The sequence below is a fragment of the Coturnix japonica genome, chromosome 16, assembly GCF_054131305.1.
Source record: "Coturnix japonica strain WE chromosome 16, WE-NBRP24, whole genome shotgun sequence".
NCBI classification, from domain to species: domain Eukaryota; kingdom Metazoa; phylum Chordata; class Aves; order Galliformes; family Phasianidae; genus Coturnix; species Coturnix japonica.
Genome location: NC_140678.1, coordinates 9,846,879 through 9,866,074, shown reverse-complemented (window position 1 = coordinate 9,866,074; position 19,196 = coordinate 9,846,879). Strand labels below are relative to the sequence as shown.

The following is a 19,196-nucleotide window of genomic DNA, read 5'->3' as shown; positions in this document are numbered from 1 at the left end:
TTATTACATTTAAGAAATATTAACATCTCAGGATATCTGGTTTATCACCTAAATTCAGTCATAAGCAACGAAAAAATTAAAAAAAAAAAAAATTTTTTAAAAAAACTTCAAATGAGCATTCTTAGATTCATACCTCCCCTGTAAAGAAAAGTTTGTCCAGCTGTATTAAACTCTTATGTGTGACTAATGGGAAAATATATCATTGAAGATGTCTCAGCTACCAGGCATCCTGGTTTGTTAATGGTCTGTTGGCACTTGTGTTCACAACTGAGCAACTCTGGTTGCTTTGTTAAATTCTGGCATTTCTACCCAAAACGGTCTTATGGTTACTTGTTTTAACATCTGGATATGTAAAAGATTGTTCAAGTTAAGGTTAAGAAGAAATCTAGGATTTTATCTTGAGAAGTCCCAGCATTGCTTCCCTTGATCACCCGCTTATGAAATAACTGAAGGAAGTTGCTTGCTTTTACTTTTCTGAATCTGATTCAGCAACAGGTTTAAAACTGAGGTCTTTTTATTTCCATTTAAACTGAAAAAAGTACAGAAACGCTGTCTTTGTTTGATGGTGTGCATAAACATTACACTCCCCGTATATAGCAAAAATAGGTTTTATTTATAATTTACATTTCCACAAGTGAAAATTGTACATTTTTTACATATACAATTTCATTCCATTAAATTTTCACGCATCTACAGAATTTTCACACAATGACACCTGAAACAGTGCAGGCAATAAGAAATTTAAATACAAAAATGTATTTATTAACCAAACAGTCGCTGAGGCCCTGCCTCAATTTGAGTGCTTTTATTTCCTATAAAAAGTATCTGCTTTCCAGAATTAACACAGGAGCTCTTCTGTAAAAAAAAAAAAATCAAACCTCATTCTAAACAGACTCATCTGGTTCTGTTTTAACATCTATAGAGGCAGGTGTGCTCTCTTCTGCACAGGCAGCAGGGGTGCCATCAGGTTCTTCTTTCACTTGAGGTGAGTCACAGGACTCATCCGTTTCCTGTTTAACAATGTTCAACATAATATGTAGGGGATTTTCTACAGGGGTCTTGCTGGGAGAGGGTGTGCAATCAGATGATGATGTCTATAAAACAAACATTCACACAGCATTAACACATTGTTCAAACAACCATTTTTTTTTACCTTCTTTTCCTTTCTGTCTCTTTCGAAGCGCAAACATGTGGGCAAGCAGAGCACTCAAAATCCAAACTTCCACTTATTACTTTCTACTTTATCTAATAATACAAAGTTACTATATCATAGCATTACTTTTCCATAATTACTATCAAATGGTATTATCCTCACAGCGATGAAATGCTTAATATGTTACTGTAAAATATTCCCAACTATTCCCCCCACTGTTAGCTCCCAAGTCATAACAAATTTAACATATACTAACACTCATTTTTTCCGTTTCTTAAAATTCTTAAGATTACACATGTTAACAATAAAATCATAATGGCTTCACTTTAGTCTCACCTATATAACACGAAAGCTGTCATGGATACATCATAGCTAACTCTAACTATACATTACAAACTTGCCATTCCCAAGGCATTCCCTCTGATTCTTTGCCTAGGCACATGCAAGAGGAACTGATTCTGCAGACCTGCTCTATATAAAGACAGTGATCAAGCAAACAAACTGAAAGCAAAATAGTTTTAAAAAATATATATATGAAAGTAAAGGTTTTCTTACGTTTTGGTAATCTTCATAGCAGGATGGATGGAAAATCTGGAAAATAATTGTTAACCATTTAAATACATTAGGGATACAATAAAAGCACCAGTCATAAACAGAACAAATCCAAATCACACTATTCCTCCAGGACAACAATGTGTAGAACAAGTATGGTGTCAAATGTGACTGGGAAGATATCTGGTGTATGCTTAGTTAGGAAAAGCCATCATATAAAAACCTTGTTTAGCACAGGGAAATAACTGGACCAAAACCAACACCCACACTCACAGGACATTCACAGAACAGAATGGGTGGAAGGGACATCTGGAGCCAAGCTGCCCAGCACCACATCCTTTGGCTTTTGAAGGCCTCCAAAGAGAAACAGGCTCCACCACTGGGCTCTTTCCAGCACGGTCTCTCTTGTAATGAGGGGCCCAGAAGTGGACCCAGTAATCCAGGCAGACTCAACAATGCTAAGTAGAGAAGATCACCTTCATTTATCTTTTAGCAACATATTACGATGGAAGCCTATTGAGCCTGTACTAATGATCCCAGGACTTCAAGCATGTCCAAAGGTTGAGATATTTATACAACTAGAAGCAGGAAAACTAACAGGGGAGTCCTTCAGAAAAGATGGGTCACTGTGGTCTATTTCTGTAATTCTTCTCTTATGCTTTTGTTTTGCTTTTTAATATAAATGAGTGCCACGTAACAAGATTGGATTACCTTCTCATGCATTCTGATAGCATTCTTTAGATGCCACTCTTCCTCTTCCTCATCCCAGTACTGCTCAAACTGCTCCCGGCAGATTTCACACCTCTGAAAGTTATTGAAGTAACATGATAGATACATGGTGTTATTAAAGCCATTACTGAACACCAACATCAAGAACTTGGCTAGTAACAGTCACATATATATATACATTAAGATAACACGAAAACTACATTTTACCTCCACGCTTCCAAAATATCTTTAAGAAAATGTTAATAGAAATTATTTGAGTACAGTTGGTAGAATGAGCAACAACATTTGTCAATTGAAAAAGTTAAGTCTTGTCCCTTTAACAAGGAAGTCTCAGCAAGACACTCTGTAACAATCTAATGCTGTTTTACTGTCAATTAAGACAATCTGGTGCAGGGATTTAGTTTATTTCATGGCATCTTCCAAAACTCAACTCTGAGTTAGAGTGAGAACTGCACAAAGCATTAACACCCTTCACACTTCTCTGCAAAATAAACAGCGACCTCTGAGAACAAGGCACAAGACTTGAATCTACTTACAGACCATATGGGTTACAGCAGGAAAACTGGAACTCACCTCAACTGCTCCAGCTGGTCCAGCAGGCACACTCTGAAACTGCTTTTCTTTTGCAGCTTTTTCAAAGAACTGGCTTTTTGCACGCTCCTCTAGGTCAGCTATTTCTTCAAACTCAATCCAATCCTAAGGACAATAATTCAATCACAATCACAAACAGCCAGAAATCATTAAAAAATACGTTTGAAAAAAGAAAAAAAAAAAGAAAAGAAAAGAAAAAATGGAATCCCTGAAGTAACAGATATAATCAGCCTTAGTTCGTTAAACTGAAACAGTCTGCGAAAGGCCATTATACTTCAACTTCCATTTCATTCTTAGTCCAACCAAAGCAGTACGGATAACTCCAAGCTGCTTATTGTTCACCACATAACAGCCTTTTCTTTTGGCAAGTATGTCTGATATATCAAGTAGTTTTCATACATCACTGATCACCAAACTCCAATGGTAATACAACTTCAATCTCAATCCCACTCCATGTATGTGAAACACCAAACCCAGCCCTAATTAACAAGGCCCAGGTCCTGCATTGCTCACCGTTACGCTGTAGTACCACCTTCTGTGTGTAATTTTTTGGCGAACGTCTTTTTTCGAACGGTTCTGGCGATAGTGCCAATCTAAATGGTCTGCATAAACGTCTGTCTTTGAAGTAGTAAATCTCATTCCACACGAGCAGCACTGAATTCCAGTGTATAGTCGATTTATAACACTATCATAACGCCTAGAAAAACAAAAAGAAGTTAACATTTCTTTGGAAAGAAATTGGAAGTTTCTCAGTAAGTTGTTTCAAGTGACCTCAGGAGTAGAAGAAAAGCATGATTGTCCTATAAGGTTAAAGCATTTGACAGTCAAAGCATTCATGTAAGTACATTAAAAAGCATTCAAATAAGCATGAACTACTCACAGTGAACACACTAGCATTGTTATATCACACCTACTCAATCGCCTTGGATTAACCGCCTAGATACCACCATGCCATTATTCCTAGTGCAGAGTAAGCTCATGCTGCAATACGCACTGACTGAGTTCTTCAACTTTAAAGTTCGTGAGGTCTGGGACATCGTGATCACCCTGGTCATCATCCTCCTCTTCAGCTGCTGGCTGCGCCGATGTTTCATTCGCTTCTTTAAAAGAAAGAATTTCATCAAAATTTCAGCTCATTTTCAGAACAAAATAAGGTGCACCTGGATATTATTTTTATTCAAATACTAATAAATATAACCTGACTACGTTAACCTGAATGTGTATAAGAGCTGAGTCAGTCTCATAGCTTTAAAAAGCGTACAAAAGACAGTATGCAACTCCAAATGGCAATTTAACATGACTCTACTTCATCTAAGCTTCTGGCACTAAAATTCAGTATTTAGAGAGAGACAAATATTTCAGAGACTGACAGGAATCTGATTAGAATCACTGACAAGATATTGAGGTGGGGCACCAAAAAAAAAAAAAAAAAAAAGAAATGGAGGCTCTAAATAGCTTAAAAGATACATTTAGAAAGTTAATAATTCACTTTATCACACACACCAAATGTTTTCCAACAAAGATCCATTTAAGAAAAAAGAATGCAATAGTTCACATAGTTCTTACATTTCACTTTACACTTCAGCTACGCATAAACTGGAGAGTCAGAATGTAATGAAAGCTACATACGTGCTGAAGTGGAATCCGTTTTTGACAGTTTGAGGATTCCTGTCGACAACAGTTTAGCAAACAATTCGTTGACATCGAGCTGACCAACGTGGTTATCAGGATATGAATGTGGAACTGCTCCTCCTAGGAGAGGGGAAATAAGGTCACAACACTCAAGGAAACCAAAGGTTAGCATAAAAAAAAAAAATCACCTCCATCAGCATTTCACAACACTCTTTTCCTTCTACCCCTTTTTACTTCCATTTTTAACTTCAATCTACTCATCCACTTCAGTTTGCCTCATACGCAGCCTTTGCCTCATTTCTGCCCCTACAACTTCCTTCCTAATGTGTTTTGAAATGCCATCTACCTGTTTTCTACTGAAATTCCCATGGAAAACGTAGTATTTTCTTGTTCTGTGCTTAAAGATCTCATGAGAATCCATCTACTTGTATCATTTACAACTTGATACAAGACTTTTATTACTAACAATTAATATAGTGGGAATGTGTATTCAGCCTGGCCAATTGAGGTGCCCTTCTGCTATGTGAAAAGCAATCCAAAAATTGGTTTCAGTGGTTCTGTTTTGTTTTAAAGTGTAACTACATACCAAAACCACGCAGTTAAAGCACTCACTGCTTGAGAGAAACCCCTGGAGAGATGACAGTACTCCTGAAACCCCACCTACTGCCATCTCACAGAGAAGGATGCCCTTTAGTGTACAAGGACCCACGGCACCATCACCGTACAGCACTAATTTTTGTGGTCATGAACAGAGAACAGTCCAAAGGACACAGAAGGAAGTTAACTATTACAGTATCTGCAGGGTTCTGAACAAAGCTTCCAGGATTTGGTAGATACTGTTGACCTTGGCCATAAGGTCCTGTCTGAGCAGACATGTGCGAAACCTGTAAAATTAAGCATTTATACAATGTTGGCAAGGCAATTTGTTTTTAATTATTCCATCATTAACCTCTACACACTTCTCAGTACAAACTTTTCTTCTACTTGCGCATCCTTCAAGCACATTTTCCACTTAAAGTATTTCAAAGCAATCCTTTTCACCAAAAAAAAAAGGGCTAATAACAAAAGAAACTGGTAAACGTTCACCAAGATCACAATGAGGTTTTATCTAATAACTGAGATAGTACCCATGACATGAAATGCATCCTGAAAGATGGATTTTCAGCAAGCCAGCTGCAAGAAACTTCAGAAAGAAAATAAATTTTTACAGCATGCTTGAAGTATGTCCCCTACAACCTCCAATCTACTGGGAGAACAGACATTGTTTTCACTGATTTACAATTACTTTCTCCTTTAGAAGAGAGCGCTTCCAAGAAGCAACAGCAAGGACAACTGACACCATAAAGCCTGCCAGTGCCATGATCATTCTTCAGAAGCCATAGCTTAAAAGCCTGCATCTTTCTCAACTGCTCCCAAGTTATGGTTGTCTCCAAAAAGACTGCAATTATTTTGGTTCATTTTAATTCTAAACCTCTCAGAAAAAGTAATTACGTATATTCACTTCAATAATCTGTCATGATTTGTAGGTAACATGCTTTGTGTAAGAGAAAACATCGCATTCTTCCTATTACTTAATTCATTTTCAAATAAAAGATACTGATGTCAGTGCAATATCCTCAGCTATAAAATGGTTGCAAAGAACTGGCTTTTAATTTCTAAAAACAAAGACTTAACAAATAGCAATGCCTGCCCCTTTTTCCTTGAATCATCCAGATACTACTTAAGGGTATTTTTAGTCTGCAAAAAAAATGCTTTTAGAGGAAAAACTGCTAATTTTCTACACAAGAATTCTTCTCTAAGTAAATTATTTACTAGAATCAGTTCTTACCTGATGACCTCCCATTGACATATTATTGAAGTTTCCGTATTGTGAACCTTGAAGTTTGTCGTCAAAGTAATGTCCGGATGCTCTCAATGCAAAATTCTGTGCTCCTGGGCCAGCTGGCCCACTGAAATTTGGTCCTAGTGAACTGTCAAACATTTCAGGCCTTTGGAACTGCATTCCATGAGCTGGTCCGCTGTAGCCCTGTCCGGGATGGTCAACAAACGGACCACTTTGTCCATATGGCGACATCTCTAATCGTGAGGCAGGATGGCTAGCTATATTTTCAAAACGTGAACCATGAAGGCCAAGGGGCAGGACAAATCTTGAGGCAGGCTGGTGAGGGCCATCAAATCTTTGAGGTATGGCTGCATCAAATCGTGGCTGTGCGGGCTGGCCAGGAGCCCTTTCAAATCTTGGGCCGGGCTGTCCATGAATTCCATAAAATCTTTGCAAAAGAGACAGTTGTCCAGGTTGACCATCAAAGCCAGCATGACAGCCATCAAATCTCGGACCGGTCCGTCCCATAGGACCATCAAATCTAAGTCCACCAACGCCCTGGTGCACTGGTCCATCAATCAACCTGGGCCCTACACCTGGCTGCCCATGTGGCCCCTCAAATCTGAGGCCGCTTCCAGGTTGACCATGGGGCCCCAATGGCTGTAAATGCGGACCCTCAAACCTGAGACCACCTTGACCATGAGGCCCCAAGGGCTGACCATGTGGTCCTCCCTCAAACCTGAGACCACCTCCTGGCTGACCTCGAGGCCCCAGAGGTTGACCATGAGGTCCCTCAAACCTGAGACCACCTGAAGGCTGACCACGGGGTCCCTCAAACCTGAGACCAACTCCAGGTCCTTTGAATCTAGGACCACCAACAGGCTGGCCTGCAGGCCCCTCAAACCGCAATGGTCCAAGAGGTCCCTCAAGCCTCAAAGGACCTCCCCCACCAACCTGTCCGTGAGGTCCTTCAAACCTGAGAGCCCCTGCCAGCTGCCCTGGTGGCCCATCAAATCTTAGGGATCCAGCTCCCCCTGCTCCTGCCAGGGGCCCATCAAACTGAGAAGCACCTGCCCCCACCAAAGGGCCCTCAAATCTCAGAGCAGCTTGTCCAGTCGGTCCATCAATTCTAGAACTTGAACCAGCAGTAGGGCTATCGATAAAAGGACTTCCTTGTCCATCTGCCCCAACTCTTGCAGCAGATAGTCTAGATGAGCCATCAAATAAAGGTCTGTCTTCCATTAGTGCACTTATTCTCGGCTTTGCTTCTATGCCTCCAAATCTTGACCCTGGACTGTCAGGAAATGGTTCTTTATCTGGATCTTCGTATCTAGCTCTTTTGAAACGTTCATTGAATGGTGATCTTGGTTCATCTCGAACACCTGAAAGAGGAGAAAATAAAAGATAAGGCACTGTACAGAGAAGGACCTAGGTGTCCTGGTGGACAAAAGGTTGACCATGTATCAACAGTAGGCCCTTGTGGCCAACGAGACCAATGATAAACCTAGAGTGCGTTAAAAAGAGCACGGCCAGCAGGTCAAGGGAATAATAGATGAGGTCAGGCTCTTTTCAGCAGTGCTCAGCGACAAGATAAGGTGCAATGGGAACCAAACTGTAACATAGAAAGTTCCATAAAAACATAAAGAAAAAAGACAAAACACTTTACTCTGAGGGTTAAAGAGCACTGGAACAAACTGCCCAGAAAGGTTTTCCTTCTCCAGAGATAATCATAATCTGCCCAGACACTTTCCTACTCTAAGGTACTTGCTTTAGCACTGGGGCGTTGGACTATGTATCTCCTACAACTCAACAATAACTACTTGCAAAAAGATTGCAAATTATTTGACATCTGTAAAATAAGGCAAAAATACATACCAGATTTCCCAAGCAGCTGTCTTTCTTCACGGTTATCAAACCTACAGACTGCATCACCATCGATCTTCTGGAAGTCTGTTGTACCTTTTCCCTGCTGTCTGAGAGCATCTCTGAATTCATCTGATTCTCCCCAGTTGTCATAAGGGTTGAAGTTTTTCGAACCCCTTCCTCCTTTAGTAGCATTTTGTTCCTCAAGCCTTCGTCGACCCTCCAGAGGTGAAAGGTTATCAGCAAAGGGTCTGCTGGTGCCACTTACAGGAGAGTGCCGTCTTGATCTTTCTCCAAAGGGTTCTTTTCTTTCAAACTGCACTCCACGCTTTGCTTTCGCTTGCTCACAGTCCACAGAGAGCAACGCATCAGGTACATGATAATCCAAAATATCATCAGGATCCAAGAGATCAAGTCCTGACAATGAATGCTGAACTTGTGTTCTCTTCAGTTTAGCTTTATGCTCATAGTATGTTAACTCCGCATCCGACAGAAGAGGCTTCCTTTTCAAAGAGCCTTTTTCAACTGTAGGGCTATCCCACACATTACATCTGTGCTTTCCTTCCTGGTACTGGAACAGCTGTTGAATCTGATGAGCTACCACAAGGAACTCGTCTTGTGTTATTTCACCAGATGCTAAGCAGTCATTGGCCTGTAACATAAAGTTTGGATTTCTAAGAAGAAAAGCAAAGCACAACTATATCCAAGACACCTCTACAAAGACAATCAATCAGTATTACCTTTTTAAGTAATTCTCTCTTGCTTGCAGATGTCAGTTCTTTGGGAATTTGCAAACTGGCATCCACACTTAACCGGTGTTGCTGTTTCGGTGCTCGGGGTGACAGAATTCCTTTAGCAGCAGGCCAGTTTTCTCGGTGTTGTTGGTGAGGGGATTTACCAACTGCTTGGTGTTCTTCAGTCTGCTGAGAGCTGTGAATAGGAACACGTTTAAAACACAAGTTAGTTATTTATTCAGGATGTATTACATCTCTATCAGAACCGATCATGGTAAAACATCACTATCGATTCAGAAAGTATGCATAATTGCCATTTTTCACTACAAGCAAATTATGAATCTCAATCAAGAACTTCTGTCAGCATGGGCTGTCTGAATGTTTCCTCCCAAACCTAACTGTACTTCAGCCAAGAGCAGAATTTCCACTTACTTCAGAGAGAATTTGTTCGAAATATGGTAACTTACTTTTTATTTTCCTCCCAACCGGGTTTCCACCTCTTGCCTGCTTTGGATCCCTGCCAATTCTCTGCATTCTCCTTTGGATCAGGAGAACCTTTTGTAGAATGCTGGCTTGCTGTTTCTTGGGGCCTGTCTTCTTGGCTTTTTTTCACCCTCCTTGGATCTCGCACCTCTTGTTTAACATTTCGCTTATTAGAATTTCTTTCATCTCTTGCCCCTTGTGAGGCTTCTTCAGCATGAGACTGTTTAGCGCCAATCTGGCATATCTTTCCAATTTTAGGAGTTGAAGAAGTGGGAGATAAACTCCTGAGTATTCTTTTGGGTGATCTCCTCTCTCTTCGTTTTGGAGAATGTGTAGATGGTGACCGTGACTTAGGAGAACGGGATCGTGACCGTTTTCTATTACTGGATCTCCCTTGTTTTCCACCCTGTTTTTCTGATTCTTCTGTAGTCACGTCTTGTTTCTGGACAACACCATTAATTGTTTTATTCCTGCTGCCTACTGGTCTATGCTCAGATGTCTTATGCTCATCTTTTTCTTTTTTCTCTGTATTTCTCCTCTTTTCTTTCACCTCATCCCCTTTGCTCTCTGGCTTTTCTTGAAGATGTTTTTTCAGTCTTGGATCCCGTTTACTCATTTCAGATACTTTTGTGCTTTCAGATTCTTGGGTTTTAGTATCTTTAGTATTGGGAAGCTTGTTTTTCAAAGGAGATGGAGATTTAGACTTTGTTTCCAACTGATCAGGTTCTTTCTTTTGTGGTTTTTCACCTGCTTTCATTTTCTCTGGCTTTGTTGAGCTTTGTTTTTCAGACTGGGATGTTTTGCTCGCCTTGGTATCAGACTGACCAGATGCGCTTGGTGGAAATTCTTTCCTATGGGACTGATCTTTAGCATGAGAAGAATGTTGTGACATTCTATTAAGTCGAGGATCTCTATTTACTATTTTGACATCATGAAGTGGAGGACTTGAGGATGGTTTGATCTTCTCAGACTGTAATGAAGCCTGAGTAGGCGTCTTAACGGCCACGTGAGGTGTCTGGGACACATGTGGCTTGGAAGGCGCTGGAACTGAAGGTATAGAAGATGATCCTTGCTGAACACTAAGAGAAACAGCCTGAAATAAGGTGACAAGAAAAAAAAAAACCTAGCATTAATCTGTGTGATACAACACCTGCACAGAGATGATCGTGTTCTGTTTTGAAAAGAAAGATGAAAATAGAAATGTTTTGAAGTAGTTATCAGACTAATCCATTTAACTGAAAATGACCCATTCATTCCTCATCGCAGCAATTAAAATAACATAGTACCAACACAAAAGGCGAAGATCAAGTACAAAGTCAATACTACAAGGTCAACGCAGCAAAAAAATCAACAAAAGCACACCTCAATACAGCTTTAGTTTTTCTATACATTCCTCATTTCCAAGACAACTAAATGGCCAAGCATGTTTATATATTTTCATTTCTACACTTCTACGATATTTCACTTTAGTATCATCAACTTTCAACACAAGATGACTTTCAATTATGAATGTAAAAACAAAACAGGTTTAACTGCCACCACCTTCAGATTGTGACAGCCACCACTTTCAATGTCACCCTCAGATTGTGACATCAAACCAACCTGACGTAATGAAGACAGAAACTGCCTTGACATTTCCAACAATCAGGATTCCCCGTTCCTTATGGAAATACTCAATTTTCTAAGCGCAAATGTATTCAAAAAAAAGCCTTGTTTATGGTGAGCCACAAAAAGAGGTGGAAGACACATCACAGGCAGACATAATTTTCAAGATGAGAACAAAAGACCACAAACCTTTTTTAACCTGTTCTGAATGTAATCCTTAAGATTTTTATGTAACAATTACTGGTCTAGAGGACCAGATCAACTTGCACTACTCTAGTCCTAAAACAGCTCCTCTTGTCTAAACTTAACTGCAGTTACCAGTATAGACGCTAAGGTACGACCAAACAAAGTGAGACCGAACTATGGACCATTCACCAACTATCCTACTCACCAACTGTGCTTTAGTCTGTTCCAACTCCAGCATTTTTTGCTGAAGTTCTAACAACTGTTTTTGCTTCGCAAGCAATTGCTGCCTTATCAGTTTCTCCTGTGTCAAATTCTTTTGTATTTCTGGAACAGCTGGAGGAGTAGAGGCACCAGAAGTGACAGCAGAGGTAGATGCAGTAGATTCCTCTGGCTAAAAATAGAACATAAGGTTACATTCAACATCTTAATGGATCCAGCTAACTCCATCTCTCTTAACTGCTAGTGTGATACAAAACTGGGACTTAGCTTGCACAAGTTAATGACTGCATTTTTTATGCAAAATACAAACAAAACAATTTCTGCTCCTCTAGGAATTGCCTACTGTCATAGGATTAACTGTGCCACCATGACAGAATATGGCATTTAACATAAATGTTTGGAAATCTAGAATTCAAGTTATAAATACTTACAATAAGCCCCTTAAATACTGAGTCCATAAATTCCTCTTGCCTGTCTCCAGAGATCAGATGCTTTATTCTTATCACACTACGTTTGTCAAAAGCAGCATACAAACAACAAAAACAACACGTACTGCCATCTGTTCATACAGTAGGTATAGAGACTTACCAATTTATTTAAAAACTTAGGATTCACATGGATGCTAGAAGTATCCACATTTAGGGGCAGAGGTTTAATTGGCCAAGCAGGATCTAATGAGTTGACTCTGACGTCAAGTGCATACAGTTTCTTCAAAGGAAAAATATCGTCCCATGTGGAGCGTAATTTAAATAAACTTTTCCTAGTATTTGCATCCACCTAAAACAATAAAACAATTCTATGGCTTGTTAAGTTAATATAAAACAACCTATACTTTTCTGTAGAACTTAAGATCTCATATGCTTTATATTCTTACCAAAGTTATCATTTTAACACAACGAACTGGCTATAAAGAACTTGTAAGTGGTGTAGATTGATACATCTACACCAACAGAATCGGTAACAGAAGTTCAAATGCGGACATGTGAAGGTTTAATTGTGTATTACCATTCTCTGAGAATTTTCTTTCAGCTTTTCCATTACCAAAATTCTCATTTTACTTGGCCAATTTCTGTCAAAAAAAATACAGCGACAAAAATATCCAAAGAAAATGCCTCTGAAACAATACAGTAACTCAAATGTTCGTGCTGAGCGGCACACAGCAACAACAACCAAATCAGAGAACAACAAACTTTCTGAACAGAGAAAGTGTTTTGTTGAGCTGTTTAATCACTGAAGGTTTTTTTCCCCCTAATAAATCCAACAAAAGGTGTATGAGTTAAAACGAACTCAAGTACATTTCAGTTCAACTGCAAAATCAGACCCATAAATCGAGCACTAATAGTGCTACAACCCATTTTCTCTTTGCAATCAGATGTAGCAATTAAGCTCAAAACTCACATTAAAGAAAAAATTCAATTAATCTCATAACTCAAGTAGTTAATTTAAACAAATGGAAAACATCTGCTGACAAAACACATGCTGCTGCTAGCTCAACCATTACACATTGACCCTTTTTTTTTGGCTTTTCAACCTTTTTCGGGCTACAGTTTTATTTTAGGTGTCACATTAAGACACGTTGTCCAGAAAGTTCAGAAGTTCTTTGAAAAAGAGGGCAGGAACTTCAATAAAAGTAACTCATACTTAGCTAATATGGGTGGGAGGTGCCTCTACACAACTTTCAGTGTGAGGGTATCAAGTTCACTGCTGCCATGACTGAGCCAGTTTCTGACATCGCTAAGTGTTTAAAGATACCTTCAGTGATCATTTACTGATAAAACAGAATCTCTAGCAATGTCAGGGTGAGAATTTCATCTTGCGATATCATGAGTTATCTAATGTGACTGACACTTTACATATTTAATATCAATTTAATAGTTCTAGTTAGCTTATTGGACAGTTAACTACAAAACTCAGCAAATGAATTACCCAGAGCTTCAGCTGCAAGTTTAAATGCAACTATGTGAAAGAACACAAACCAATATTGGAAAAATAAGTAAATGCCTGCCTATCTACTCTATACAAAGGAGTTCAATATCTCTGAGCTCACTATTACAATCTACCCCTTATTTAGTCACTCATTGTACACCTGAAAAACAGATATAAAACATTCTGGGATCACAGATCCTCGCTGCTATGCAATAACAAATACACCAAAGCTCCACTTATCTCATTCAGATGCAGTGCCACTTTGTTATGTTAGGGCATACAGGAAACCACAGAAATTAACCATTAATTCAACTTAAACCCATTCAAGTCCAGTCTTTCAAAAGCCGGACTTGGATTTGCCATTCTCATTGAAGAATAAGCACAATTACTTCACTGGGTTTAAAGACTTAGGAAAAAAAAAAAAGTGAATACATTTGGCAGCAATTTTCAACACTGAATGAAATTAAAATGGGTATCTTTAACATAACAAAGCAATAATATACTCTCACAACCTCCCCCCCTCGCCCATCATGTTTTTTAATCACAGACCACTTGAAGAATATCAGCTGCTAGTGGTATTTGTTGCAATTTAAGCACCCATTTTTCACACCAAAAATTAAGTGAATCAGACAAATCTAACTCAGAGAGCTCAGAAAACCTCTAAGAAACTGATTCTCAATATATTCCTGACACAAAGACTAACTACTTCCTTAAAAAATAAATCAGCAATTCATAATTAACTGTTCTACTAACTTAACTTACAGGCTTGACAACAGCAGGAATGCCCTTCCACATTATAGATACAGTATTTGCCATTCATAAAAAGCAATTAGTTCTTCTGGTTCGGTACCCAAGAAAACCCAAAGCTGAGAGCATGTATTTATTTTACCAGGAACAACTTTGCTTAAATACAGAACTTTTCTGAAAGTGTATATATACCTTTTCAAATACACAAATAAATGTTGCAACTAGGTTTTTAGTAAATGCAGTAAGATACTCTCTTCCAACTTTCTTGACAATGGAATCCATAAGGTACATAACAGGAAGCTTCTCTGACGCAGGAGCCTGGAGTAATAAGAAGAAACTGAGAAGTTTAGTACAACAAAGACATACGTTAAACTATATATAAAGGGATTACCAATCCCAGAAATACAGACCTCTTTTTTGGGTTGCCACTATCCACACCAAGGGATTTGCTTGGGATTTTGGTTTTGGTTTATACAAAAACTTAAAAACTTAAATCTGGAAAATCAATACTCAGTTCAAAGTATAATGCGGTGGGTCTACCACAGAGAAAAGGAACAACTTGGGTTAATCCTGTTTGTCTCAAAGCTTTGGGGTGAAAAAAGGGAAAAAAAAAAAAAGAAAAAAGAAGCCCACAAGACAATATTACTGCTAGTGTACTGAGTGCAGCCTTTCAAAACCCACTGGAGAAAGTAACTTGAAATGAGCAGGAAGCCATCGCTAGCACTTCAAGGAACTTCTAAAAAATAGTTTATCATTTGGACCTCCCGAGTGCTGCTTTTCTCCATCTCACGGAACACAAATCAGACTTCCTGCGAACAGCCCGAGTTAGAGAACTTCGGTAGTAGCAGATTATACGTTGAACATCACAGTCCTTTCACAAGCCACATGCAGAAAAGGTCACAACTATATCACTGTAATCCAAGGGAACGGAGCAAGCAGTCCCAGTCTCTGTTGGCACTTCATGTGTTTGGGAGTAGTTAGAAGTAATCACACAGAAATTAAGGAAGCCTACTTCAAAATGTGACAGCATTAGTTTAGCAGTGCCCTCCTTCCAACATCAGCTACTCAGGTGGCACAGTCTAAGAACCGTGACTTCAAAAGAGTTGGGTTATTTAAGTCTTCATTTTTTGGTAATGTTTATTATGTTCTCTAGCCCACGTTCCAATAACCACACAAATGGAATCCCAGATTTGAACCTCTTGTTTTCAGGTGATCTAGACAGTACCCCCTAAGCAAAGAAAGAGACCCACACAGAGATAAACCAACAGCAGGGAGGCTCCGCATACCACCAGAACACACAGAATGCTAACGCTGAGCTCATCACAACAGAATTCCCACTCTTCTTTCAAATAACGTATGAAAGCTATTGTTGGAAATGTGTGGCTTTGGTTTTTTTTTTATTAGTTTCCTAAAAAAAACTTTAAAAAAAAAACAACTGAAAATCAAACCATAATCAAACCCCAAGTCACAAACTTGCAAAGAAAAAAAAGACTTTAAAAACCAACTTTGTACACAAAATGGGTCTCAGAAACAAACTCTGCACTATACAATGGTAAATAAAAAGACAAATACATATTTCACACTTTTTATTTACATATTTTTTTATCATAGCAGTCACACATCTCAGAGCCATTAATTCAGTCATAAAGCAGAGCACTCCAGTTTTACACTAAACAAAACTGCCTCCAGGCAACACTTTTTAAAAGTGGCTTAAGCAAAGGAGAGCACTTTCCCCCCAAAAAAACAACTAAGAAAACTTGCCTTGAATAAACCACAGTCACAAATAGTAACTAAGGCAAAACTAACCATTGATACAAGATTAAAGACAGCTTTCAAAAGAAGGAGGAAAAAAAAATTAAAAACACACTTCAGGGCAGGCTCTAAAACACCCAGAAATGAAGAAATTTGACAGCATTGATATTTATCACATGTTATATACATCCACCACTGCCCTTTAGGAGATATAATGGTGAGATCTATTCGATTATGACGTCACCTCCCCAAGGAATGGCAAAGCTTGGCCACTGGTAGCATTTAAAACTAGACTGGAAGAGGTCTGTGGAACGCTAAAGAGCCATCCTGCATTGGTAGAAAGACAGATTAAATAATGTAAGAGATCTTTCCCTCCCCAGCATTAAGACAATACAATTCTCACCATTATAAACAGCGATTTAAAGCCAAAGGGGGGAAAAAAAGGCCTATATTAGAGGGAGCCTGGTATTAGAGGGAGCAAGGGAGACAATGGGGAAGGGGTGACTGGCAAGAACACACGGTGGATTGAAGAAATAACCCTTTTCTTACAGAAAGCTGCAATAGAAAGGTACAGTAACCCCCCACCCCGCCCCCATCCGTGTTCTGAGGCTGACTGATGTCAGCAACTGCCTGGGTTGGGCTCAGAGGGAGCCTCTTCTTTCCCTTCCTTTTCTATCACGTGCCTTTCAGACGCCATGTTAGGATCCTACAGGCTTTTCTACACAGTCGGGGAGAATTTCTTCTTCCCATCCTCACCAAATCAACCTCGCTAACCAAGACACGTGAAGATAACACAGCACTCGCTTTACTTAGGGCAAACAGCCACCTGCAAGCCAAATGGGTTACCCCAAGCCCACATCGCTTTCTTTAAGCAGAAAACACAAGAATCACCCGACCAGCAACACACACACTTCCCTACTAAGAGCAGATGATCGCCTTTCACCTCAAAACTTCCCTGCAAGATCAGTCCCCCACCCTTACTCCTCCAGTTAATATCTCACTGGGAAAATAACCTTATCTTTCAAACTACAAACAATACTTTAAAATAAATCATTATAATTAGCCTTTCTAAAGCAGACGATTTCTGTGCTATAAACTCAACCTTCTTTATATTCCTTCACGCTACCTGGATATAAATTGGGGGGGGGAAACAACAAACCTGCACAAGGTCAGGCTCTCGCTAACGAGACTTATAAAATCGTTATCTACGTTAGAAATTGCTAAATTCAACGGTTTCGACACCAGTTTAAAGGGGAAAACTCAGTTCCAAGGGCGAGGCTCTGCCCAGTCACGGCCGGGCTGCCATGTTGCATCTGTTACCGAACCCAAGGGACCCCAACCCGTCCGGGTGCCCTCGGGTCCCCTGTTCCCTACGGGGTGTGGGAATAAGGGGCAGCCCTCAGCCTGGCCAGGAAGGGAGGGGTAAAAGGCCGCTTAGGGGAGGGCCATGCTCCCTGCTGAGCCACGCTGTCCTCCGCTTGCTCCCAACGACGACCCCCGGGCCTGCTGCCCCCACCGCCCCTCCCTCAGCTCTCCCTGTTCCCCCCATTGCCATCTCTGACCCTGGGAGCACCTCATTCGAGGCCCCGAGCCCTGCTCCCCTTCCCTCCCCCTCCCAGCCTCGGCCCTGCTGCCTCCCTCTCTCGGGCCCTCCTTCTCTCCCTGCCTCCTCCGTCCCTCAGCCCTTTCTCCTGACACCGGCCAGTTCCCCCAGCAGTATAGGTAGGAGTAGTAGGCGGTTGAATATAAAAACCTTGGCGATTTGCGCCTCGATCAGGGAGACGATGTCCTTGGCGAAGGGCACGTTCTCCTTGGCCAGGATGGTCAGCATGTTGATGTGAGGTTTGCTGTTGAACGTCAGGTCCTCCAACAATGACTGGTAATCGCGGCACGTGTCCTCCCGGGCCTCGCTGCTACCAGCGCTGCTCTCCGGGGCTGACATGTTCCTCCAACCGGGGCCCGCACCAGGACCTGACCCACCGACCGACGGCCCCCTCTCCGCAATTCCCCTGCCGCCTCCGCCACCGAGCGACGCTTCCCCCCCTCCGCTGCCGCTGGGCTCCTCTACCGCATCCTCCGAGCTGCGGCTCCGCTGCTTAATGACGTTGCTAATGCCGTCCGGATCGCCGATGCGCTTCCGACCACCGCCAGCTCAAGTCTCAACGCTCACAAAATGGCGGCGGCGGCTACGGCTCGTGAACCGCTTCCTCCAACCGTTGCGTCATGTGAAATTGGGCTGAGGGAAAAAAGGGGCCGGCAGCTTGGAATGCCCCTTTTGTTCGCTCAGCGCGTCCCCATTGGGTGACGCTCAACCGCTCCGCATGCGATTGGCTCGACCTGAAGAACGTGAATGTGATTCGCTGGACCATCTCAATCTACAGATGATTGGTTGCTATGGCCAAAAACCCGCCCTCACCTCTGCGTTCAGACTTACGATTGGTTGTTTTTCCCCACTCCCCTCCTCTAACTCCCTGGGCCAATCCCTCCCACCTTCCCCTTCAGCCCTCAGTTCTGATTGGTGCTCTGCTGCGATCCCGCCTTTCCTCCTCACCCTCCACAGAGTCACACAGAATCAGTCACAGAATGACCCGGGTTGGAAGGGACCTCAAGGATCATGTAGTTCCAACCCCCTGCCTAGCAGGGCCACCAAACATAAACCTTTACTAGATCAAACATACACATTTACTAGATCAAACATAGATCTTTACTAGAACAGGTTCGCTATTGGCCAGCCGTTGTTGTGGTAACGCAGCTTTCCGTAGTCGTAGTAACAAAGCCTGCTCATGATATTCTCCCAAAGATAATAATAAAGCTTGTGGAAATAAACTCAGTGGCGAAGTGTTTTCTCCACAGCCCTTCCAAAATGCTGCTCCTTTATGAGGAAACAAAACTGAACTTGATGCCTCTATGAGACAGGCAGGGCAGCCAGGCCTGATAGGTAGATAGAAATACTATCATAGAATCACCAAGGTTGGAAAAGACCTAAAGCATCATCCAGTCTATCCACCTACCACCAGTATTTGCCCACTAAACCGTGGTAAGAAGCCATTCAAGAATTAAGTACTTTCCCAAACATCTAAGGTTGCAGATACTACCAGAGTAAAACACCGTAGGTTTTCAAACATCAGTTTAATTACATGTAGATTACCTCACTGTACTGTAGGTTTTCGAACATCAGTTTAATTACATGTAGATCACCTCA

The 19,196-nt window shown here is 41.0% G+C and overlaps 1 protein-coding gene across 1 annotated transcript; it reads right to left on the bottom strand.

Moving 5' to 3' along the window:
• Positions 1-592: 592 nt before the first annotated feature.
• Positions 593-18,081, bottom strand: LOC146758259 (pre-mRNA cleavage complex 2 protein Pcf11-like). The gene is made up of 16 exons (XM_085517417.1): positions 17,748-18,081; positions 14,435-14,560; positions 12,158-12,346; positions 11,556-11,741; positions 9,544-10,652; positions 9,083-9,272; positions 8,355-8,994; positions 6,486-7,861; positions 5,456-5,541; positions 4,655-4,779; positions 4,020-4,125; positions 3,539-3,722; positions 3,008-3,130; positions 2,417-2,509; positions 1,709-1,744; positions 593-1,094 (listed from the first exon to the last, which is right to left on the bottom strand). The coding sequence occupies exons 1-16, from the start codon at positions 17,934-17,936 to the stop codon at positions 885-887; spliced, it is 4,968 nt and encodes a 1,655-aa protein (XP_085373543.1). The 5' UTR covers positions 17,937-18,081; the 3' UTR covers positions 593-884.
• Positions 18,082-19,196: the final 1,115 nt, after the last annotated feature.

Bases quoted from the DNA above. Each gene is read 5' to 3' on its own strand.
- LOC146758259 (XM_085517417.1), bottom strand. From the start codon at position 17,936: ATGTCAGCCCCGGAGAGCAGCGCTGGTAGCAGCGAGGCCCGGGAGGAC. The intron at 14,561-17,747 runs GTTTTTATATTC...TTATTACTCCAG, and splicing joins TCGAGGCGCAAATCGCCAAG to GCTCCTGCGTCAGAGAAGCT. The intron at 7,862-8,354 runs GTATGTATTTTT...CTCCTCTTTCAG, and splicing joins ACAGCTGCTTGGGAAATCTG to GTGTTCGAGATGAACCAAGA.